The following is a 26,278-nucleotide window of genomic DNA, read 5'->3' on the forward strand; positions in this document are numbered from 1 at the left end:
TGGTAATAAATTATCTTCTTTGGATCCTTGGTGTAATTTGTCCTAAAAACAAAGCATCAATGTGTACGCTAGTCTATGTACATGTGGCAAACTCTCCCCATATGCTTGTTTTCTCAATGACACATCATCCTCCACCTCACTGTAAATTAATGGCTTTTAAAGTATAAGGTCTAACGCTGGAAAAAACTATGAGGACTAAAAAAGAAACAAATCAGTGGGACCTTATTCAAAATTAGAAAAAATTGTAAGGACGGATGGATTAATTTTTTCTTTGAAAAATCTTATGAGCTAAATATTGGGTTTATTATGCAGACCTTATTGCCCTTGGTGCATATGAAACTAGGGACCTTGAACCTGAATACATGGAAAATGATTCTCATAAAACTACTTGTTGCAGTAAGCATTATTCCAGAGAACCTCATGCGAAGTACTGCTCGTTCACCATTTTTTTTTTTTTTTGATAAAACTACTTGTTCACCTTTGTCCTTTGCATTTTCCATTAGTTAAGTGCTTATCATACTGCACAGAAAGGAGATCATAAATTTTCTTTTATTTTCTTCATGTGGCTTGTAGGAACGCATGAAGTCATCAGATATCTTGAATATTATGTTCATAGGTTGCATAATGAAGACCCTGGAATTTATGCAAAGCAGGTTGAATAGTTTACTTGTTAGATTGATGCACTTTGTAAATCATGATTACCATGAGCTTTTCTCTTTCTGATTGTATCATGGTATCATAAAGGTACAATATCTAGGTGGATAGATGTGTGCTATGATTGTCTTTTACAAGAAAAACAATAATGCTGCAACTAAAGAACACATCCACGACAGGACTAACTTATAACCACCAACAGGCACTTAAAAAATTCATAGAAACGAGGATACTTATCCTTTTTTCATTTAACAAGAATATGAGGCCCATGTGCCACTTGATATTACAGAAATACAACAATAATAAGTGGTCTATCTACCACTTTAATCACAATCTACAGACTACAAGTACCCACCTAACACTTTGAAAACATACAATCCAAGGTCGTAATGAACTACAACCAACAACAGGCAAGCATTCATAGCGAGCAAAAACAACAGTGCAGTCTCCAATGCCTTCAGCTGCCACTTTGAAATTTTTGTCCTCCACTCACTTGTGCTTCGAATTTCTTTGGGGACTGCACCATCAAGCCCATCAAAAAATTTGCAGCATCATCCTTCCTGCACATAGAAAGATCCATCAACACATCAAGTAGAAACAACAGCAGCACACATCGTCATTTGAGGAGTAATTTAGGCATATCATAGAATTCAACAGATCAATTCATCATTCATCAATCAGTTCTAATACGAGCATACTAGAGAATACATCCATCTCAAATTAGTTAATTTGTAAGTAAGGGTGCTTTCCTTTACAAACATTAGGGAAAGAATTCATTGAGGCACACAAACAAATTGAAGGAAATAGATAAAATATAATTTTTTAAAATCGCAACCAGCGAATACAATTAAACTTGACTAGCTAATCAATATCACCTTGTTCACAAATTTAGTAATACTATTAAACTTGCAGCAAGGGGATGAACATGGTTTTCAATTTGATATAGTATACAATTCGAAATAGGTTTCAATCTAATAGATGTAAATTTAGTTTTGAGGAACTAATCCATCTCTTTTCTTTGTTGACATGGCAAATTTTAAATCCACAAATACGAGCTATCACAACGGGGAACACCCGCCCCAACTTCGATAAACACCAACACAAAGCAGTGAAGAACCTGTGGAAGCGGGGAAGAACCAGAAATAAAAAGCAGAAATTAGAGCGTGATTGCTTACCTATTCAACTTGTAGAACCATCCTATGAGACGATGATGGCAACAACATTTTCAGCTGCAATACTCCCCCAGCCTTCCCTCCCCTGCCGTCACCCTAACCCGATAGCCCAAAATGTGTTTATTTTATTGCTTGCTTGTGTGGACTTGCCTGTCTGCGTGGGTTATGAACCATCTTGCAAGTTATCAAATTGTTAACCACGTCATCTCAATTTAATGGTGTTAAAGCAGATTTTAACTATAAGGATAGATGTATTTAACACAACAAATTATAAGGATTTAATTTTAAAAAAATAAACAACAAGAACCCAAATTAAAATTGAGTTAAATTACAGGAACTTGCAAATGATTTTTTTTTTTCTTTTTAATTGTGTCTGCAAGTCGGAGCAGAAACTGCAACTGGTCAAAACGATGTGTTTTGGGCAGCGAGAGCTGCAGCAGTGTCTTCTTCCATTGCCCACCTTGCTGCTGTCCTGGCTAGTCCATCGTCCATGGTCTTGGTGTGAGGGTTACCTCTTCTTTGGTTCTGTGGTAAACAAGGAAATTCATGAGATAGAGATATACCTATCGCTTCGTCTTCCTCCGTCGCTTTAGGGTTTTGCAGAGTACTTGCTTGCCTTCCTTCCTCCGTACCTGCAATTTTACTTCACTGGCTGGTCATGAATAATGGATCCAAGAGCGGGTTTTCAACCGATATACATTGCCAGGTAAAAAAAAAAAAAAAAAACCGATATACATGGCAATTCATCCATGCTTTTATTTTGGGACCTCGCAAACCTCAAAATATCGACCGTGTCTCGCAATACGGTACGATATTTTGTTCCTTGATTTTTATTCTGTTGAATTTTTGGGTTCTCCCTACTATGTGTGCAGCTGGTTTCCCACTGCACGGACACTTCTCTGTTTTCTAGCACTATGGATTTGAAGCTTTCCGTGCAAAGACTATTTTTTTAATAGATGGATTTAATCTCTTAAATCACATGAAAGAAACAGGTATAGTGCCAACTGTTCTTCATTTCACCACATTAATTGATGGACTTAGCAGAGCTGGGAATCTGGATGCCTGCAATTTTTTTTTTTTTTTTTAATGAAATGATACGTAACGGGTGCTTGCGTGATGTGGTGGCGTACACGGTAATGATCACGTGATATGTCAAGGCTGTTGAGCTTGACAAAGCTCAGGAGATGTTTAATGAGATTATTTCTAAGGGACAAGTTCCAAATGTGTACACTTACAATTCCATGATTCGGGGGTTATGTATGGCTAGAAAATTTGACGAAGCATTGTCAGTGCTCAGGGAAATGGAGGCCAAAAGTTGCAGTCCAAAATTTTTTTGTGTACAGTACCTTAGTGAGTAATTTGCGGAATGCTGGAAAGCTTACTGAAGCCCATAGAGTAATAAGAAAGATGTTGAGGAAGGGGGAAAATGTCCCTCTAGTTTCCAGGCTTAGAACTCACTGTCCAAGATAGCGAAATAGAATATTCTCTGGCTGAGGTATTAGCTAACCACTAACCGCGCATCGACTTGTTGATTTCACTGAGACCATCTATTGCTGCTTGTTTTGTTGGTGAGTGGCGATCGAGATCAAGTAATATAGTATTTGATTTTCCTCCCTATCTAGTATATTATTTCAATCCTTATTTACTACTGACATGTGAAAAAGGCCAGTATGCCCATGTTTTTTCATAATATGATGACGTTGCTTGTTATTTGTGAGACGAGAGTTTCTCTTGTTTCAAGTGTGCTATAGCATGATTGTTTGTTGGGTTGTTACTTTAGTCTGTGATCCTATTGCATTAACCTTACTAAAAAACATGATAACTAAGGTGAAAAAGACGAAGTAGGCTGTCATTTTTTTAAAGCTAGTTTCCAGGATTAAGCATTGATGTTGACTTGAGCGAGTTTGAATCAAAATGTTTGTATTCTTTTATCTTGTGAAAGTGTAATGTAATGGTTTTCAAGAAGTGGATATGTAATTTATGAAGGTTCTTCCAATAATTACTTGATTTGCTGGGTATATTTATGTACTTGGACAGTGGATAGGTAATAAGTTTGAGGCAGTGGATAATGTGAAGCTGTTAGTTATAAATAGATGTGCCCTGCGTGCTTAAACTGTAGCTGCAGCAGGTTGACACTAGTTAGCTGTGACAGATTTCTTTAGAGAATAGTTGTAGCACAGCTTAGAGGTTGGCTGGACTTAGAAGTACGGTTTATTGTACAAAGCCCCTTGAGATGCTATCATGCTATGCTGGTATGATCAGGGTATTATTTGGAAAGGACAATAGGGGAAGGTTAATTGCCATGCTCACATATTTAGAATGTGAATCACCCGATGGTCTCTTGATTAGATTAGTCTGCTCATGCTATCTCTAAGGTTACCTGGTTAATATTTGTTCGGCCTGGATTTTTGAACTAAATTTGTACCAACCTTGGGGCAGCATATCACCTTGTAACTTAGTAAGAAGGTGGGAACTAAGTTAGTGTATAAGGAAGGAACTGTGACAAACTTTTTCTTCTGACGTCAAGTATAATCACTCAGCTCATGCGCTTCAACACCCCTCTTTTTTCCTTCCTCTCTAAAGTGTGATACTCTTGAGGATATTATTTCTAATAAAGCTAGTCATATGTCCCTGAAGAACCAGTCATGGTTGCTACAATTTTCAGATGTGTGTCTTTGACATTGGATGGCAAGACTATGGACTTAACAGGGTTTAGAGGTTTCTTAGATGAATAAATGGTATGCTGTTTGTGGGTTAAAGGTTCATTGTGAATATTTGAGGACAAGGGTAGTGATATATGTCATAGGGTGGGTTTCAGACTTCAGTGGTTGCTGTAAATAGTAGTGCATAATTTTGGCTTTTAGATCTGATGGGTTTTAGGGTAAATTAAAGAGCCAATGAGGCCTCTGAAATTAGATATTTTGTAGTTCAGTCCATCAAAGAATTCATATCTTGATAGATATTAAGACAACATATTTGAGATTGTGAAGTAGAAAATATGCTAGGGTCCGCTTGCATCACACAACCAAAGATAATGTGAACTTATACTCAAATCAATAATTCACATTGAACCAGTGACCAGGGAATCCTGTTTCTTAATTGGCATTCAGTTGTGTCTGATAATAATTAACATTGCTCATACTTGTTGCATTGGTGGTATTTTGGAGGTCCAGATGAGTAGATCTTGATAATGTGAAATTGTGAATTAAAGCTTGGTGGGGACGGTCACTTCAATAGTGTTTATTGCAGAAGTTTATTCTTTTGAGATTATAGCAATGAGAATAGCATATCACAATTAGTAATAACCAACGTGGTTGATTGGGCAATTCTGACCTTTTTTTTTTGGGTAATTACAGCTTAGAGTATCGTCAGACTTTGTTCAAGCTGCATTCCCTCTTCAGATGATTAAATAGGCATACTCTTTTTGCATTGGATGATGCATTTAAGATTTCATTTCCTACTTTCCAAAGAAATTCATCCCAAGATTCTGATGCATTTGAAGCTGAAAATTTGAAGCGATTGGCTAGCTCCAAGAGCCATGGATGTGGTGATTTGTTCATTGATGCTTTTTTGACACTTGCTCGAGTGCTTTTGTTTGCTTTTCGTGGCCTGAGTGATGACAACCCTAGAACGCTCCAGGTGAAGAGAGAAAGCACATCCCCTCTCCACAGCCAGCGTGAAGTTCTTATGGCACATTTTTCAGCTAGATATCTTGTGCAGAGTCCTAACATGGTTAGCATCTTCTGTCACTAGTCACAGTGCTGCAAGCTCATTTTGAACTGATGTGCTGTTGCCTATGCAACTTGCAACCATTGATTTGCTCGGCAGGTTTTGCTGTAGATGCTTTTGGCGTTGAGGATAGAGAAGTTTGAAGTGCAAGATCACATGTCCTTCCGTATGTGGCTCGTGGAATCAAAGATTCGAAGATTCCAATTCTCCAAGCAGATGTTCTTTTTTTTTCATTCATTATAGGATGCCATCTTCTAAATCTGCTTCTTGTTATTTATTTTTTATAGTGCAAGCATTAATTGTGTATTTAATTGACGTTATGTTGTTATATGCCAACCTTCATCACTTGTATGTTAGTCACAACATTTCTAGGTAGAAACTATGAATGCTGGATTTTTTTTTTTTTTAAACAATAATAAAAGAAGATACCAGGATCTTTTGTATGCGGTTATTCTTCGTGGAGCCTAATTTGGATCCCTACTACTTCGGTAAAGTAGTTAAATATTTAAATACTGGAGAACCTTTTGTGATTCCATGTCGCGCCAAATTTATTCGTGTTGGTGCTGTATTTTTTTTTTTTTTTCCTGGGATATCTATTGGTGCTGTATTTGTATAGAATGCAACTTCTGGAAGTGCTTTGCTCCACTATTTCCTTCTAAAGGGTTTGATCAAACAATTCAAGTTCTATTTTTCTTTGTCTACTACGTGTTTCCCATTTCAGGTGCTTTTATTTTTTTGGGGCCACCTGCCATTTTAGGTCTTTTGACTTGTACAAGCAGGGTAGGCCGACGGCCGTGCTGATACAAATTTCTGAAAATAATGTGATTGATCAATGCAAATTCAGGTATGACTAACGTTTTCTTGCATTAGAATTGGATTAAAATTCTAGTGAGCATGTCAGCCTATTTTTTTACCCTCCGATGCACGTGGAGTTGAAAAGCGGAAGATCACCAAATCCAAAACGAAAGATTCTATGCATGAATTGATCATTTACAACCTAACCTAAGTGACTAAAGCAAAAGGATTAATGAAATGCTTAGCTCATCAAACAATCTTGTGTGTACATGAGTCATCTCCCCACCTCAAAAGAAAGATTTGAAGACCATTTTTGTCCCCATCCATCTTTTTATTACTTGAGGGTAGGATTCCTTGGCCCCTTTTGGGCTTTGGTGTCATTCAGTTTATAGAAAATGACCACAAGCCCATAGAAAAAGGGTTTCGTGATGCCCAGAATTTCTTGACCTTCCATGCCCACCTCTTTTCACAAACATGCCAAAATGCATCGATATTATCAGTGTAACGAGACAATTAGCACATTAAATTAGTCCTTATTTCATACAGCATTATTAACTACACTAAATGCAAATTAAAGCCCACACAAAATTGTCAACCATCTGAGTTTTTGCACGGTTGATTCTGCAAAAGAAGAATACTGTGACACCAGATTTTGAAGAGAAACCCAAAGAAAAAAAAGTATAGTAGTGTTTTCACTGTATGGCTAACCATGGATTTTCTGCATACGGAAATTATCAGAAAACTTGAAAACTGAGAAAAAAGGGGAAGAATTTGAAGAAGCCGACAACATGTAATTATTGTCCTTTCATTTCTTCTCCTCCTTCTTCTCCTCTTTCTTCTCTTCCTTCTTCTCTTCCTTCTTCTCCTCTTTCTTCTCTTCTTTCTTCTCCTCCTTGGCAGGTCCAACAGATATGATATCAATCTTCCCCACTTTCTTCAGCTTCTTCACTACTGCCACTGTGTCCATTTGGCCTATGACAGTCAGCTTCTGATCCTTCACATCTGCAGCGATCGAATCCACCCCTAATCGATAAAAAATCACCAAAAAATCATCAATCAGATGGATCCCCGGTTAAATTCCAATTCAAGCCAGAAAATTGAGTTCTTATGCGAAGAAGAAGATGGAATTTGAAGCACCATAGATATCTGCAGCTGCTTCTATTGCTTTCTGCTTTGTCTTATCATCAGTCATAGTCATGACCTTCAACACCACCTTCTGCTACAGATCCGAACACACAGGGAACAAGAAGATGAAAAAGAAGGCCATAGTAAAAGAGATGTACCGTTCTGAATGATTCAGAGATGACAGAGCAAGAAATGAATGGAGATGAGTAGTACCTGAGCCATTGAAGGAGGAACAAGAGTTGATGAGAGAGCAGGAAGCAGAAGAAGAGTTGAAAAATTTGCGGGTTGAAGTGTCTCTAAAGCGTAATGTTTAAGAAGTGATGGTATTTATGAGTGCGTGGGAGTGCGAGATTACTTCGAAGAGAGGGACCCATTAAATGCCAATGCCTGTTTTGGGATGATATTGGCTGCGGGAATGTTTGACACTGCAGTAGATCGTGCTTTTATGGGCCTTCATTTCTGATGGGCTTTCGGTTATGGGTCAAGGACCATCATTAAATATGGCGCTCTGGTCTGGTCATAATGAATTGACAATTGACTGCTCTCGTAAGAAAGTCTAATTGTATATATTCTACCAAAAAGCAAAAAAAAAAAAAAAAAAAGAGAGGGTCTAACAGCGTATAGAGTTGGCATTTCATAATTTATGCTGTTTTAAATGTAGATTTTTATTTAGGCATGGTCTTTCTTTCGTTTCAAGCATATTTCCTTAAACGATGCGATGATGTCAAGGTCCAGAAATTATTTCTCTTGTTCTATAGAAAATTCGGTTTCCAAAATTTCCCAATAACTTATTATTATATCTGTCAAAAAAAAAAAAAACCCTCCCCTCATTATCCTATGGAATCCCCATGCATCCCTTATTTTTATATCCAGTTAACTTATATAGTCAACTTGATGATGCATATTAAATCAACTGCATCACTTTGTCCCAAAAGACAAAAAACAAAAAACAAATGCATCACTTCAAAATATTTGTGAAATTTATAAAGATATATTATTATTGGGATAAATCAATCCACTAGTACAAAAAATCTTGTACTCAGAAAATATGAACCAAATTTTTAAAAAGTTGGGACTGAGGCCAATTTGCCACATTAATAAACAAGAGATTTATTATTGAAAAATTTAAAGTTTACAATAATTTATTGTTAATATACAATGGCATATCATTAATAAATGTAATAAATTAATTATAATATAAAATATAATAAATATTGAATTGCTTATTTGATTTAGGTTTACAGCATGAGCTATATCAACAAAAGCTTCATTATTATTGTCATCACCAAATGCCAACAGTGTATGCATGAACCTAAAATTTCCCTGTCAAGACAAGCAAGTGTACTTTTGAAGTCTATTTTATGATCTAAGCTTGTCTTCTTCACAACCTCACAGCAGCACTGGTTTACATGCACATGGGTCATGGCTGTATATGTGTGTATAAAATATTCTATCATTCTTCCAATACTTTATTCCGGAAATATTTGTGACATTGTATTTTGTCATGCCGTCCCAGAAACCTTTGAAAAATAATATATAATATACAAATTAATTAAGTCTACTTGAACAATTAAATTTATCCTGAAATAAAATTATCTCTCACAATTAGTGTTATAAGAATCGGATCGAATTGGTTAGTTCAACTAGAAGAATTGGGAACCAATCATAATTCTAGTTTGGTTATAGCTAAAAATCACCCAACCAAAAAATTGGTAAAGAAATGATGAAAATAGGCAGAACTAGCAGGCAGGCAGTTGGTTGAATTGGTCTTGTTACTTTTTAAAATTTTAATTCATATTTTTAAACTACAATTTACACATATTTGTACCTAATAAGTATTGATAAATGAAAAAAAAGGAATAAATATGCAATAAATATGTATAGAATATGTATAAATGTATATATTTTAAAATTAAAATTATAAATAACAAAATAAGTATCTAATTTTGGATGAAAATGATGAAATATTGATGGATACAACTTTTTTATTTTATATTATTTTGATTGAAATTTAAATGTTCATTTTTTATTATATATAATTATTTCTTTTTATTTTAAGCATATATTATTGAAAACATATTAATTTATTCAAGATTGGTTAAACTATGGTTTAGATTACGATCCAACCATTAATTGTGAATTAATATTTCGGCTAGTTTAATGATCAGTCTAGTTTTCTTAATATTTCTCACAATTCTTACATCTCATCCATATGTATTTTTCCTTTTTTAAGATAAATCAATATGCATGACTTTCATTCAGTATTTTTCCTCAAAAGAAAGAATACATGGTGCTCTTCCCCCTAGTTGTTTTGAGCTATACAAATATAATTTCAATTTTTATTATGTTATATCTATTAAAAGGAGTAAGCAAATACTTATAAAATATATTATTTTACATTTTTAAATTGACAATATCTGAGATACAATGATGGGCTTTTCTAGAAGTGTAAACAAGAGAATTGAACTTGAATTAGAATAAAAAACTTGAGTAACAACCTAACATTAACTTCAATAGATAATAGTAAGCCCAGTAGATTATAACCATATACTCTCATATTCTCCCTACTCAAGAAAAGAAATACAACTCAAGAGGAAGAGTGTTGTGTGAAACAAAATGGATTAGGAAGCACGTGCATTTTATCACGAGGATATAAGAATATAGCAGTTGGAAGAGGCTTTATAAGTGTATCAGCAACTTGTTCTGTTATAGGATCATAATTGACTTGTACTAATCCAACAATAGTTCCACATCTTTTGTTTTGGCATGTAAGACAAGATTTATAGTAAGGGAGATGGCACTGGGGTTATCACACCAATACAAGTTATGGGAACATAAAGTTCATGCATAAAAGCCATAAGCCACATAACCTTAGTTACTAAGTCAGCCATGCTATGATACACAGCTTCAGTAGATGAGCGTGATATAACTTGTTGTTTACGAGAGAACTAGAGAACAAGGTTGGCATCAAGATAGATACAAATGCCATTGGTAGATGATAATCATAGCCCTAATCAACATCCACAAATCTTAGAACAACAAAATTGCTAGTAGGCTTAATGAGTAACCCATAATGAATTATGCTACTAAGACACTAAAGAACATGTTTAACACACTTTGGATAAATAATTTGTGATTGATGCATGAATTGACTAAGGTGATTACTAGTAAAAGTAAAGTCTAGACATATTGCAGAGCTCTTGAGACATTACTAAGTAGGATCACTAAGAGGATCAAAGTCAAAATTATTAAAAGGCGAGTCATTAGAAGTATTATCAGTAGGTTTAAAGTTATATGGAAGATAAGCATCAGCATTTGAGTTCTTCTATGGACGCTTAACAAGTAGCACATTTGTAGCCATAAAAGTGACCTATAGCTTAGTAAGAAGCATATGCGTTTGAGTCAATAGAGCCGTAGTTTATTTATCTTGACTAAGATGAATACTTTCAATAGAGTGAGAAAAGTCAATGCCTAAAAAGTAAAACTCTTACTAAATCCTTGAGAGAGAAAAGACAACCCATATAAGAGATGAGTCTACAAAGTTCATATGAATTACTACCTGTCAAAAGTAAATTGCCAACATAGACTACTATATAAGATATAGAATCATTAGTTTTTCAAACAAAAACACATATATCAATAATTAAAGCAACAAAGCCTAAGGAACAGAGAGCATCTTTTAGTTTATGGAACTAAGCATGAAAGGCTTGCTTCAAACCATAAAGGAAACAATGAAGACATCAAACAAGCTTGATGTTGTTGGGTCCTTTTTTGTTCAAAACTAGGAGGTTGATCCATGAAAACTTCCTCATTAAGATCACCATTTGAAAATGCATTATTAAAATCCAACTGATGAACAAGCAAAAAGTGTGTAAGCATTAGGCGAACGGGTTGTGGGCTAGCCCACACAGGTTGGCATTTTTGCTGGTTAGGTTAGGCTAGCCTACTAATTCAAATGAGTTAGAAAACCTAACCCAACCCATTTCATGGAGGGTTAACTCATTTAAATGCATCAAAATTATTTTTTTTACAATTTAAATTTTTTTACAATATAATTAACAAGCATATAAAATTTCAAATATAATCATCCTAATTTAAATTGTTCAACAATTAACATTCTTGAGTCCAAAGTCTACTCAAATCAAACAACAATTAATAGTCAAACTTTCTAGTGAACATAAACACATAATCTATGCTCTAAGCATTTATGATTCACTAATTGAAGAAATACAATCCAACCAAGGTACATAATTAGAATTTGAGGTATAGAGGATCCCTAAGTGCAACGAGAACTAGAGACTGAGTCAGGGAGGAAGCACCACTGCCACTGTGTTAGGAGAGGTGATAAGCAAAGTAGAGATGAAGACTTTGTGCCCAAGAGCAATAACAAGCTGAACAGAGACAAAGGTGTAGACTGAGGACTTAAAGAATGACAGTGAGCTGAGCACTTAAGCAGAGATGTGAAGTTAGAAGAACAGCAATGGTGACTGAATAAAGACCGAAGAGTGAGAAGAGTGAGTTGAGCGATTACTATCTTTACTGATTGAGAGAATGAGTTTAGAAGAAGGATTTGTAATCTTGTTAAGCATTGAGCTTCAATAGACTAGAGAATTAGAAAAGAGACTAAATTAAAGAGTTAAGCCTGAGTAAGGAATCAAGAGAATGAGTTCAGAAGAAGGCATGGCTATGTCTGTGACTTTCTATGAGTATCCTAACCTAGGGTTCTAATGTTCTATCAAGTTCGTCAGTTCAACCATTGAGCACTCTACTACACTCAGGCATCCGAATTCTATGTTTTGTGATTGTCCTAGACCTAGACAGACTCGAGTCTTGGTCTTAGACTCTTAGGCCATTGGATTGTCATCTTAAATTCTCAACTCTGAACGACTAGTACTAGAGTTCATGCCAATGTGTGCATGTGTACTATGTATCAATTGAAAGGAAAAAAATTGAAGCGAGCTAGCTCGTTTAGCCAGCCTAGTTTTATGGTTTGAGCCAACCCAACCCATTTTTTAAAACGAGCTTATTTTGCCAACCCAAACCGTAAAAAATGGTAGGCTAACAGGCTAACCCATTAGGTTGAGTTCATTTTCTTGGCTCTAATATGTTATAGCTATAAAGAGAAGAATACAAATAATAGCTAGTTTAACGATAGGACTAAATGTGTTTATGTAATTAGCACCTGGTTCTTGAGAATAGCCTTTAGTAACTAGGTAAGCTTTGAACTTCTTAGGTGATTTATGATTAAAAAAAAGCCATTTACAATTGATAGCTTTTTGATCTTAGGTAAAGGAACTAACTCCCATATTTAAAAGTAAAGAAAGAGCATTATACTCTTCCTTAACAATTGCAGCTAATCAGGTTAAGTAAGAGCCTCAATAATATATTTAAGAATAGCATTATTACCATGTGCAAGAAAGATCTTTAGCTTAAAAATTCCATCTTTGGATTGAGTGGTCATGGAATGTATTGGAAAGAGGAAGTATAGGAAGGGTAGGTAAGGAAATCAAGAAGGTGTAAGAGAAGAAATTGGTGTAACAAAATTTAAAGGTGAGGAGAAAGAGCAGGTGAAGTAGATAAGGGTATGGTTCTCATGAGTGAATATTGGCAGTGGTTGAAAAGAGGAGAAGTTAAAGGAAGAAGGTCATTTGGTAGGCAAGATAGGATGATGAAGTCCTGGAAGCATATGTTCATGAAAGATATCATGGCGATAAATGAATATATGGCTAGAGATAGGTTCCAGACATTTGTATCCTTAGTACTAGGTACTATAACCAAGAAAAAGATATAGTGTAGATTGAAACTCAAGTTTGTATGTGTTACAGACACGAAGATATAGAAAACATTAGAAGCCAAAAACCTAAAGAAAAGAGTAATTGGAAGCTATTCCATATAGCTTCTAATAAGGAGTAATATGAGAAACTATTTAGCAATTAATTAAAAATAAAGGCTAATAAAGAGTGTGTTATAGCCAATTAATTAAAACATAGTAACGGTGAATACACCAAGCTAGTAAAATAAAGGTAGAGAAGCATGAGCTAAAAGAGAAAGACCAACTTTAACTATTTGGCAATGTTTTCTTTCAACCATGCCATTCTATTTAGAAGTGTGTAGGCATGTAAAATGATGTTGTACGTAACATTTAGCCAAGTATTTAGTAAAAACTACAAACTGTCTATCATTATTGGTCTATAATTATTGAATTTCTGTTTGAAAATATAACTCAACAATAGCCTTAAAAGTATGAAAGATAGAAAGAACATTTGATTTCTTTTTTATCATGTAAATCCATGTAAAACGTGTGTAAACATCAAGAAAAGTGATGTAGTAAGTAAAACCATGCGAGACAATATGTACAAGACCTTAGAGATCAATGAATACAAGTTGAAAAGGCTATGTATACATTGTAGAGGATGGTGAAAATGAAAACTTACAACTTTTCCCTAAGCAACATGCATTATAGGGAGAGAAAATAGAAATAGAAGCATGGGGTACATTATACAAATGTAAAACATGCTTGAGAAAATCACTAAAAGGATGCCCAGGATAAAAATGCCATAAGTCCAAGGAGCTTATATTGAAAGCTTGATAGCATAGAGGTGATTTTGACACTTTAATGGTAAGGATGACAGAAGCACTGCCACCATAAGATACATTCCATTGATTTCAAGTCCATGCAGGAGAGGTCTTTGAGTTTGTAAGTCTTTTACTAAATAGGCACGAGTAAAGAACTCAACTGAGACATCGTGTTCTTTAGTAAATTAAGAAACTGAATATAGGTTTTTAGTAATAGTGGGAACGTATAGGACTCGTGACAAATTTAACTAAACAAAGGGAGAATGAAAATCATTTTTCCCACGAAAGTAATAGGTTTAAGATCACCATTACCTACACATATATTCCCCTGATCAGAATAAGGCTCAGATTACTATAAGAAGGAGGCATCCTTAACAACATGTTGAGTGGCACCAAAATCCATATACCATGCATTATCTCGCACAACATTAGTGGTTACAACATATGCATGAGGTAAGTAGAGATAGAGGTAGATCCCTGCATGGAGGTATAAGAAGGAAAGTAGAAGTAGAAGGTGTTATAACATTCAAAATATTATCAAAAGATGATGCAAGAGTAGATAAAGGTAGATCCCTAAGTGGAGGCAAAAATAGGTGTAATAGCAAGGGGAGGAACATAGTTCTGAGTAAAAGAAGAATCAGAGGATGATGCAAGAGTAGTATGATAGCCAATAGGAGATAGAGTAGCCATATAATAGGTATGATTATTAGTACGAGGAGTAGTGGTATAAGAGTAATTACATCTGTAATAAAGTGACCAGCTAGATGACCAACATGATAAAAGATTTAATAAATAGGATGAGAAGATGGAATAAATTGCCCATGTCCACGACCACCACACATAGATGGAGCCAAAGGATGAAAACCACCATATCTAATATTGGACAATGATCCATGAGCATAGAAAACCATATCAATATGATCATCAAAAAGAGTCGAGTAGATACCATATGAATTTGAGCAACTTATTGGAGAAAAGTCTTTTGATGAGCTTCTGTATCGATTAACATTGTAGAAATAGTGTTAAGGTCAAAATAAGAAATAATAGAGTTTACCAGGGCAATGAATAGCTCATATTCAGTCATGAGTCTATTGAGAATCTGTAAGATGTGTGCACATTCATCCACACAATAACCGGGCATAGTTAAATGGTCACATATGGACTTAAGTTGAGCTAAATAATCACACATTAGTAAGTTACCTTACTTCAAATCTGTAAGCAAATTTTAATAATGTAACACCTTTGATTCATACTTGGTTAGGTAGAGGTTACAAATTTAGTTTCTGCTAAATTTGCGATGCTAAGTCATGGCCAACAAGTTTTGGGAGTATGGATGGAGAGACGGAGGTAAGAAGCCAAGAGGTAAAGGTGGAGTCTTGTTGTTCTTGTTCATATTCCTTGAATACATGATTGGAAATAACTAGATCATCATCAACTCGAATGGTCATTGGAGGAATCACTTGAATACCAATAAAAAAATAGCAAATTAGCAACAGAATTTAGTAACAAAATAAATTTTCATCGCTAATTTACTGACGAAATTCCATTGTTAAAAAATCAGTCGCTATTCCATCGCTAAACTGTTAGAAATAATTTTACCAATGACATTTAGTGACGAGACGTTCCATCGCTTAAATATCAGAAATAATTCAGTGACATAATTTTTTGACAAAAATGTTCATCACTATTTTTCAAGATATGGTATTCTCATTTTGTGATAGTATTTGCAATGAAGAATTCCATCGCAAACCTTTCCATCATAATTTTGTCACTAATTTCATCATAAATTGTTTTAAATTTTATTACATGGTTTATAATATGTATTTATATATAATTTATCATTATGCAATAAATAAATAATTTAATAATTATAATTTATTATTTTAAATTATTTAGATATTAATAATAATTATAATAATTTAAATTATGTATTTAATTATTTTTTATAACATAGTAACATACCTAATTATTGTTATTTAAAAATAAAAGTATTTTTAAATAATAATTCAAAAATATAAAATATTATATATATATATTATAAAAATTATAATATGATATATAGTGATAATAAAATATTTGTTCATTATAATATTAAATTTTCTATCAAAAAATAATTTTTTAACATTATAATATAATATAAAATAAGTATTAAATAAAAAATTAATTTATTTTATTTCTAAATAAAAACAATTTAAATGAAAACAAATATATTTAAATTATATATTTATTGATATATATACATGGGCGGTTATATATTATATATTTAATTTATTAATTAAAGATTAAAGATCTCCTTTAACTCAACTGGTAATAAGATTGGATGCAAAGGCCTACGAAGATGTGAGAAAGGTTCAAATTTGGCCAAAGCACATTTAAAGTTATTTGAAGTTAATATATGACGTGGAAGTGACATGACAGGAACATGGTGACATGGTGACTATGTGGTCGGGAGCGGATGACGAGGTGGCAGTAACATGGCGATGAGATAGCATTGACCTATTGAGTGACATGACAATAATGATTTCTTTTTATATAATTTTTATTTGTGACGGATTAGCGATGGGATGCATTTCGTCACAAAATTATAATAGTTTATCCTTGTTTAGGGATGAAATTTTTCATTGCTAATTCTGTCACTAATAAATTAGTAAGGTGTTTTTATCGATAGATTTATTCCATCGCTAACCCGTTTAGTGACGATATTTTTAATTACTAATTCACTATTTTTTTGTAGTGAGTACTAGCATGAAATGTGTGAAGATAATGTTGTTTGAATATGAGAAAAACTTGTTGCTTCCATAAGAGAAAATTATTGTCATCAAGTCGAACAATAATCTTCTTGTTGGTAAAGATCTTGGAGAGAAAAGGCCAATCAGGTTGGGTAGTCATTGTTGAATTTGAAAAGAAAATTAAGAAGATGGATAGAGATACTCTGATACTATATTAAAAGGAGAGAAACAAATAATGATAAAATGTGTTATTTAATATTTCTGAATTGAAAATATTTGAAATAAAATGATGGGCTTTTATGAAAGTGTAAACAAGAGAACTGAGCCTGTACCATGTTAACGGACTTGAGTAACAAACTAATAGTAACTTGAACAGATAACAAAAAGCCCAACAGACTATAACCATATGCTCCAATAACATCATTGACAAAAAATTTCATAAAAAATTCAGATATCAATATATAAACTTATATTTATATATCATATAATCAATATCATCATTTTATTAGTCTCATTTTATTGCATGAGTGAAAGAAGATTGGCTAGACTCTTCTAAAGCATAATCCATAAAATAAGTGTCGGCAAAAAATTCCATTAAGTAGGTTAATCTCCACTAAAAGTATAGCGAGAATTCAGTATTGCAAGAAATTTCATATTTACTTCATACTTACTGACCTCAAGGGTTAAATTTTTATTTTAAATGGGGATTCTGTATCATTATATATTTAGCGAGTCGGAAATTAATGACTTTATCTGGTAAAGTGTTTCTGTGTTGGTGAGAACTTTTCATGAGGAGAGTCAACTTTCAAGAGTATCCAAAGATAAAAGTGATGTCACGAGAGCACATCACTTTGACCACCTCACAGTAACTATGTTGGATTATTGCATAATTAATTAATAACAATCAATTAGCTGATAATTCACATGTGACTGCACTAAATATATAAAAGATTCCAATATCCTTTCTAGCACGGGTTGTTTACCTACTCATTCACTAATTTTTAATCTCGGTAAACTCATTTTAAAAGAAAAGTCGAGTGTATTCAAATCCGTCTTGGAAATGTCAAAAATAATAAAAAAAAACTTAAAAATAAGCAATAAATCGGATGCACACTTAGAAGGCTCGTGAGGTTATTAACTTAATCTGAATTCAAGATCATTTTATGAACTTGCTACTCTTCCCTCAAAAAATTTAGACGGTAAGAACAGGAAGCGACCAGAGAGAAAATAAATAGACAAAAATAATAAAAAGACAATTACATTTTAAATCAAAATATTCTCAATATTTAAATTTAAAAATTATTTCACTTTATTAGATGTTAATTATTAAGACTAATTTTATCTTAAGTGGGATTTTTTAAATCAACTTAAATTCACTCGTATGTAGATAAACTAACATATTTTTACATGTCAGGTTCTGAAAATAAAAAACAGAGAGAGATGTGAAAGGAATCACTGAAGAGGATGAATGATTTTGAACATGCCCCCTCTAATTAATCCAGCCGGAGAAAAATCAGATCCATGAGCCGATGATAAAGTTACAGAACGGCTGGGTTTCCAGACCCCACCCGCTCCCCTCGCTAATGAACCTCATTCAAATTCAATATTCAATGCATGGCCCAGTCCTCATTGGATTCGACATTAGTAATTTACAACAAACCGTAGTCGTAATGTAACACGATTCAAACAAGCCTACTGCAGGAAATATAGTGTGTCATACTGATACAAACATATGCAGGGGAAAATTAATTAGAGATATAGAATATATAGATGATATGATAGATAAAGGCATGAACATGGCTACATGAGGGAGCAGGCGTGAGGGTTCTCGTCGCTGAAGAGGGAAGCGAAGGGCTCGTCGGAAGAGGCAGCGACGGAGTAGAGAGAAGGAGTGTGGAAGAAGGCGTGGACGCCGCTGGAGGCTTCGGATCTGGAGGATTCGTTGTAGTAATGGTTGACGATGTAGGTGGGGTACTTGTGCAACGACGTCGTCAGCTGAGACTGCGTTCCAGAGTAAGGCCACGGCTCCGCCGTCTTGCCCGCTCTCCTGATCGCCTTCAGCACCTTCTTCTCCAGTTCCACTCCGTACCCTCTCACTCTCACCTTCTGTTCTTCTATCTCCACCTCCACTTCATCCACTCCTGCACCACCCACCACTCGATCGATCAATTTATCATTTTGGTTCATGAAGTTTAATCTTTAATTTATCAATCAAGTTCCCTTAAATTTCAACACTATATACAATTAGTCCTTTGATTTGAAGGGCAAATTGTACTTGGTTATGGTTAAGAAAAGTTGGCAACAATCTTGGCAGAATACACCCAGCACTTGAGCAAACATAATAATATAGCAGACAGTGAGGCAGCCAGGCATCGTAAAAGCTGGACAGGGACAACACTTTATCGACTCCTTTTCGCATCCGCTTCACCTTCACAATTGTTCCCCCTTGATAATTAATTATTCTTATTTTCTCAGGTGTCCACTATTTATCCAATCATCTTTTTTTAAAAAAAAAATTTAGGTGAAACAAAATACAATCTATCTAAATTTATGTGATAGATAGGTCTGGTAATATCATTCTATGCTTATACAATAAAAATATAATAATCTATAAAAAAATATCTCGCCGAGACTTGAAATGATAGACAGTACTAAAAAATTTCTCCATCCTTTCATGCTAGATCATCAGTTTCTAACTTGGTCCAAGTTTTATTTGGGTCATCCATGGATTTCACTTCCAAACTGGGCCTTTTCTTTTTCCGCCTCATGGGCTGGCATTGTTGATAGTGCTAGTGAAGATGAGCCTATAATATTATCTAACTCTGGCTTTTTTAAATAAAATAAGATCAAATAAGAACTAAATCTCAAGTTTCATGCAAAAACATGGAGCTCATAGAAGCAAGCTATAAATAGTATTACTTTCGATATAATTCATGTTGTGTATTATATTAATTTATTATTATTGAAATATTACTTTATCAGCCTCAGCAGTTTGCCTTGGATAGTGACTAATTTGTCAAGAGATGGATGGCTTGCACACGTTATTCTCCAAGTACAAAAAACAGGTTATATATATCCGTTAGCTTCTTCTTCTAGCCTCACTAATTCTAGTATGGGCTTTTTCTCTATTTTCTGTTTCTGATGCTCCGAGGTCTGACCTCTCAAATGAGACGAAATTTGACCAAAGTCACATTAAAAAACGATATGTAGAATTTGTTTGAGAAACAAAGTGATCAGTCTCATCATGTTCATGGACAAGACTGGTGATTGATGATGACAATATTCGAAAGGGGTATTCTTTTTTCTTGTACGCTCTCGCCGCGTGTGCGTTCATTTTTGCATAACGAAGTCCCACAGCATTCATCACTGCCCAGAGAAAAAGCAAAAAAAGCTGATTTGATGCAAAGTACCTTTAAGCTTGATGAGAGCTTTCTTCAACTTGGAAGCACATCCCTCACAGTCCAGATTCGGAACTCTGATCTCTATCATCTGCATTAATCAGATCCAACAACACAACACAATATCTCAGTCATGTTTTGAGGAATGGTCATGTTCTACCATGCCAGATCAGACCACCATTTTGTTATACGTTGTAGTGTACATGGAAACACAGAAAAAGAGAGAGAGAGAGAGAGAGTACTGAGGAATGAAGAACTCACCGTGGACATGGTGGGATTAGCTGAGAGAGAGAAGGAAGAACACAAAATGTTTGAGAAGAGCGTGAGAGGAAGAAGTTGACGGTGGAAACAGTGGTCAGCCTTTGGCTTCGATCAAAGTGATATATGTGCTTAAACAAAACACCCTCAGGCGTCCCTTTATAAAGCCTTGGGTTTTGAACTCCCAAAGCGCATGTACAGGACTGTCTATTCACGCGTGGGAGGGCAAAACTGTCACTTCCTTTTTGGCGCTAGCTCTATCTCAATTAATTATATACAAGTGAATGCGTGTGAATGATAGCCGATTCAAATATTGAAGGGGTGTGTAAATGTGGAATGATGAAATGCTTAATTAAATGTCAGCAATTGGGTCACTTTCCCTCTCTTTTGTTGTGTTGTTGGACAGGAATTGAAAGCAAGAAGCATGTCTTGAAGGGTTGTGGCTGTAAATGTAGTCGATGTGCTGTGTAGGACCTTTCTTGCACGCTCTATGCGGGCGCAGGTCGGTCGTCATTAGGTAACTAATTAAGTGGAGATTTGAAATTACTGATCATGTACTTAATTTCCCCCACACTTTTGCAGTTTAATAATGATTAGAGTGTGTTGTTAACTTTTCGATTTAGAAAACGAGCTGTTATGAACATGTCTTGGCTCTCAAGTGGAAGTCAATTGGAGCCACACAATGTGATGGAATAAAATTAAGAGTTAATATATAATTTGAATTCTAAATAAATTATAGGTATTGGAGTAATTTGAATCCTAAATCTTTAAAAAAATGCATTTTAAATTTTAAATAATTAAAGTTAGGACAATTTTGCTCCTATCATTAACTTTCAACAAATGTCCATCAAATTCATTTAAGAAAAATTACATTTTAGGCTCTAATTTAACAAAAGTTTATTGAAAGTTAAAAATAAGGGTGAAATTATTTTAACTTTAATTATTCAGGGTTTAAAATGCATATTTTTAAAGGTTTAGGGTTCAAAGCGCCCATATACCTAAAGTTTATGGTCCAAATTACATATTAACCCTTTTATATTTTAAAAAATGCACTCTAATCAATAATAATTTAATAGTAACAAAAAAGTGTATTTTTCATATTATATTAATTTTTAAAAAGATTTTAAAAGAGTATGTAAGTTTTTTGGTTTGAATTGATTGATGAAGGTGAAAATTTATAAAATAGAACCAAATACTTTTATAATAAATAAAGTGACAAAGAAAAAAAATGTATGAAGAGAAACCTATTCAAGATTTTTTCTTAACAAAGAATGATAATGTTTTTTTTTACTGATATTATTATGAAATTCCATTATATCAAAGAATAAATAGGAAAAAAATATAAAACGTACACTTATAGTGAAAGATTATGTTACACTTCTATTATTGCCATTGATAGCCTTTCAAAACCCCACTCAGTAAGAACAAAAATAATTAACTCGACATCGTTTCACTTATACCCACTATAATCTCCACCAAAAATTATTTTACTCATTATTACAATTTACAGCTTTCTTTCTTTATAGTGTTATTATCCTCATCATCATTATTATTTACTTTCTTTTATTGTTTCTTCTCATGAAAAAATTTGTAATATTATTACATGTTAATATGCAATTTGAACCCTAAACTATAGGTTTAGAGACGCTTTGAATCCTAAACTTTTAAAAAGGTGCATTTTAAACTATAAACAGTTAAAGTTGGGATAATTTTGTCTCTATTATTAACTTTCAACAAATGTCTGTCAAATTGAGACCTAAAATACAATTTTTTTTCAAATAGATTTGACAGACGTTTGTTGAAAGTTAACGGTAGTAGTGAAATTGCTCCAATTTTAATTGTTTAGGGTTCATAATGTACTTTTTTAAAATTTATGGTTTAAATCACTGCTGTACCTATAGTTTAGAGTTTAAATTACATATTAACCCTAAAACTAAAGCTACTAAAGAAAATGACACTTAATTAAGGAAATTCCAATTCTTTTTAGTTATGAACTATTTACATATAGTTAATTAATTAACAGTTCTACAAATCACTTAGATAATTTTTATGAGCTCGCCATGCAATTATTTATCAATATTCAGATCTACGGAATCGAATTAGACATGAGTTGCAGTATTCATATATATAATAACTCTTGAATGCGGTACCGTGAGAGTTATTAATTATAAAATAAATATGGATATATATATATAAAGTTATGTTTTTGAGGGGGTTACAAAACATTCTTTGGTTGAGATGAAAAAAGGTGGGATGCAAAAGCTAAAAAGGAAAAGGGAGAGGATGTAGCTCTTTTATGCTACAAAAATCTGTCCCCATTGATTTTCGGTCAAACCTTTACGGGGCCATCATTTGCACTCTCACAAGCAATTTCCCTCACCACCACATCATTTTACTTCATCTCCCCCCCCCCCAAACAAAAATTATGGTCAACAAATTGTTTTCACTACGTACTAAATTTTATTCAACTTACCTTGCAAAAAAAGATACATTTTTCTCTTCAATTTTTTTATTATATATTGATAATGAAATGCTGGTTAACTTGTTTTATGGGGGAAAAATACTAGGAACTGTTTGGAACTTTGGATAGAGTACGTCGTCATTGAAAATTAATTAATTAATTAGACATGTTGGACTAAGAATGCTTTTATCTTAAGTTACTTCCAAAACACAGCACTAATCAAAATTGGAAAGAAACATGTACCCTGAGAGAAGCTTTTTTTTTTTTTTAGGGCTTCATTACCCATAATGCCCACCCACCCATATTTACACTCATTCTTCATAGGAAAGAAACATACACACACCAAAATTTTCTCCACTCTGGGAATTGAACACACATCCTCCTTATTACAAGAGAAGAGTGTTGATGTCACTAGGCCACAAGGGCCGCCAGCAGTAGCCTTGACTAAAAATGAAAAGAGGGAAGCCTTTTTTCGCCCCTTTAGTGATGTGATGGGGAGTTTAATAAACAGGTAAACAAGAAATTTATCCAATGTTACATGATTGTATCTAAATTTCTACAAACTGATATTGAGAGGACAAATTTCACACTTATCATTACTATTTTAATGATATTATGTATTTATATCTTGAATGAAAGCATGATTCAGGATTTCAAGTATTTTAAGAATACGGTTTATTAGCATGTTTTCAGAAATAATTACAAATCAATCATTGAAAATGACAGTAGTTTCAGGGTCATGAATATAATTGAAATAGATGTTTTTTGTTTGCATTTTTGGGGCGTGGATAGATGAAGGGATGAGGAAAAGGGGAAGAATATAGATAGATAGATGTAGAAAGGGAAAAGGGAATTGTGATGATGGGGACGGAGATTTTGAGGAGAAGGCTTTCACGTATCCGAAGCTGCCGAAGGCTAAATAGGAGTCACAAGCAAGTCAGGTTACGTCCCTTTTCTTGCATTAATCTATCCAAATCAACAGCTGTGTGTCACGTCCTTATTAATTCCTCTTCAACCTCCTCCTTCTCTCAATTATTCCTGCTTCAATCTCATCGGATTGCGTTTCTTTTGTCTACTTTCTAACATCCCATCACTTTTTCATTCATATATACTTCTTCCATTCTATCTTTATCCTTACCAAATTGACCAAACATAAGTCGATTCAAACTTATGCGCAAAGTCTCACATAAAGAAATGGATTTAGTAACTAATAGTATAAAATAAATAAAAAAAATTATAAATTTAAGCCTTACAATTTTAAATTAAGATGTGATTTTATTTTATCACTCTTGCCCAACTCCTATTTTTGGGCAATCGCTATTAGAATTGGTGGTTAGGATGTCATTAATAGAGGTGTTATTCCATCACTTTCATTCATTTGTTTGTTTTTGGACGGTCACTTTCTATTCTTAATAAGCGATACTTCTTATTTTATATTAGTTATTAAATTTAATTTTATTTAATGTAAGACTTTTTATATTTGTTTAAGTTCACTTAAACTTGAGCAACCGAACAATCCTTGCTTCTAATATTTCCCACCAAATTACCCTGATGCTGACCTTTATTTTGCTTGGCAACTTGTTGCTGATGGGGTCAACTTGGACCAACCATGTCATTTTTACAAATTACACTGGATAAACTCAACACACTCCCTCATGATTTATTTATATCACATCTTTTAAAAGTAATTTTTAATTTAAAATATAAAATATTTTGTAATGATTAAAGCACTTTTTTTAATTTTATGTTTTTTAATTAACGTAAAAATATTTAATATAATTGTATCCTCATTTAAAATCAAAGGTAAAAATAAAAATATATTTTATTTTTTTATAATACAAAAAAATTAACTTTTTTTTAATATACATAAAAGTGATTACATATCATGTTGCGCATGGAAACAAGGGTCCTGTTGAAAAAATTATACGTGATTAGAGCATTTCAATCTGCATAACCTTATTTCCCACCTCCTTGTGTTGTGCGGACCACATGCTATCTTTTTATGGCAGAGCTACTATCGAACAAGAATGATAACATACATGATAGGACCACCATGATTTGACTAGCGTTGGGCCAAAATATACTGTTCCGAATGTTTTCACTCGGCCCAAATTTTAGCCCAATATGACAAGGCTGGGTCGAGCGAGTTTTGCAAATTCCTTGTCAAAGACTCAAACGTGTTGCACTAATGGACGCTGGAAGCATTAAAGGGTGTCATTTTCTAGTCAAAACGGTGGAGGGAGTGAGTCGCGCACACCCTACCCGAAATGTGTTGTTTCCGCTTTATTCTCAGTCTAGATTTTTTCGAGTTCTGGAAATTTTCAAGTCCCACTTGGCTCTAACTCATTTTTGGAGGTTTCCTTTCTCCATCGGTTTTCACATGTTTAGATCAAATTGGTTGCTCTGCTTTTACGATGTTTTCCTTTTTCAAATATTTCATTCAGCAATCTTCTACTCTCACAATTAAAGTTGAAAATAAGAATTGAGTTTAAAAATTTTGTTTAAATAAATGTTTTGATTTTAGAAATTAAAATTTTTTAAAGTAATTGAATTTGAGGGCTTGGCCCTGATAAATCCTGTAAAAAAAGATTTGAACCCGAGTAGCCCTTCAAACCTTATTATATTATTATTATTTTTTTTTTTTAATAAAACACGTGTTTGAAACCAAAAAGGACCTGCTCACCTGAAGTACTGATCCTACATGCATTATATTATTATTAATTTTAATTTATTCTAAAATTGATTTAATATAATTTAATAAATATCAGCCTATAGTATAAAATTTCTAATATTTTTTATTTTTTATAATTATTTTGTTTGTGTATTTATAAAAAAATGAACTTTTTTTACCAAGATTTAAATTTTTTTACTAAATTTTTAAATGTATGTTGTTCAATTTCTAAAAGATAATGAGATTTTTTCAAAAAATTTTAAAATATTTTAATTAATTTATAGTGCTTAATTTTATTTTAATTTTTTCAGGATAGGGCTTATGGGCCCAGCCCTAAACCCTTCAAATAAGGGTCGAGCCTTAAAAAGGGATGAAAAATGAAAAATCGAGCTTAAGAGCTTATTCCTTTATGTGCCGGGCCCATAAGGGTCGAGCCTGCCTGTTTTCCTAACTTTACTCACAATGTCAATCCTTAAAAGCGGGTTTCTAATTTCATGAGATAAAAAAAAAAAAACTTGCCTTGTTCTTATTGATAGTAACATGTTAGCATAAAATATAAAATTTAGGGTTAAAAGAAAAATTTACTATGAAGTTTTTTTCTCAGATCATCTAACATCATTAAGTAGATGAGATTACAAAAATACCTCTAACATTTATTTAATAGGTGCAACTATTCCAAAACCATTTGTAGAACTCAACTTGGTTGTGAA

At 33.5% G+C, this 26,278-nt stretch overlaps 2 protein-coding genes and 2 long non-coding RNA genes across 5 annotated transcripts; 1 reads left to right on the top strand and 3 right to left on the bottom strand.

Annotated features, from left to right (window-relative positions):
• Positions 1-836: 836 nt before the first annotated feature.
• LOC129293282 (uncharacterized) lies at positions 837-1,975 on the bottom strand. The gene is made up of 2 exons (XR_008589130.1): positions 1,830-1,975; positions 837-1,214 (listed from the first exon to the last, which is right to left on the bottom strand). It is a non-coding gene; the product is annotated as an uncharacterized LOC129293282 (long non-coding RNA).
• A 238-nt stretch (positions 1,976-2,213) lies between these two features.
• On the top strand, positions 2,214-5,998 carry LOC129293281 (uncharacterized). Its single transcript, XR_008589129.1, has 2 exons — positions 2,214-2,532; positions 5,183-5,998. It is a non-coding gene; the product is annotated as an uncharacterized LOC129293281 (long non-coding RNA).
• Positions 5,999-6,843: 845 nt separating this feature from the next.
• Positions 6,844-7,830, bottom strand: LOC129293280 (heavy metal-associated isoprenylated plant protein 39-like). Of its 2 annotated transcripts, none has more exons than XM_054931154.1 (3): positions 7,689-7,830; positions 7,488-7,566; positions 6,844-7,373 (listed from the first exon to the last, which is right to left on the bottom strand). In XM_054931154.1, the coding sequence occupies exons 1-3, from the start codon at positions 7,695-7,697 to the stop codon at positions 7,156-7,158; spliced, it is 306 nt and encodes a 101-aa protein (XP_054787129.1). In that variant the 5' UTR covers positions 7,698-7,830; the 3' UTR covers positions 6,844-7,155. The 2 variants fall into 2 exon arrangements, with proteins under 2 accessions (XP_054787129.1, XP_054787128.1); XM_054931153.1 differs by having other exon boundaries at positions 7,488-7,569; positions 7,689-7,827.
• Positions 7,831-18,379: 10,549 nt separating this feature from the next.
• Positions 18,380-20,592, bottom strand: LOC129293616 (heavy metal-associated isoprenylated plant protein 31). Its single transcript, XM_054931674.1, has 3 exons — positions 20,440-20,592; positions 20,191-20,269; positions 18,380-18,921 (listed from the first exon to the last, which is right to left on the bottom strand). Exons 1-3 carry the CDS (start codon positions 20,446-20,448, stop codon positions 18,581-18,583), a joined length of 429 nt encoding a protein of 142 aa, XP_054787649.1. The 5' UTR covers positions 20,449-20,592; the 3' UTR covers positions 18,380-18,580.
• Positions 20,593-26,278: the final 5,686 nt, after the last annotated feature.

Source organism: Prosopis cineraria, unplaced genomic scaffold (genome assembly GCF_029017545.1).
Source record: "Prosopis cineraria cultivar Desert tree isolate PC_DT_omini unplaced genomic scaffold, ASM2901754v1 PC14, whole genome shotgun sequence".
Classification (NCBI taxonomy): domain Eukaryota; kingdom Viridiplantae; phylum Streptophyta; class Magnoliopsida; order Fabales; family Fabaceae; genus Prosopis; species Prosopis cineraria.

What these genes read in the sequence shown, in the direction of transcription:
- LOC129293280 (XM_054931153.1), bottom strand. An exon ending in AGCAGCTGCAGATATCTATG is followed by an intron (nt 7,374 to 7,487) that starts GTGCTTCAAATT and finishes TTTATCGATTAG; the next exon opens with GGGTGGATTCGATCGCTGCA.
- LOC129293616 (XM_054931674.1), bottom strand. An exon ending in AGCTCTCATCAAGCTTAAAG is followed by an intron (nt 18,922 to 20,190) that starts GTACTTTGCATC and finishes TGGGTGGTGCAG; the next exon opens with GAGTGGATGAAGTGGAGGTG.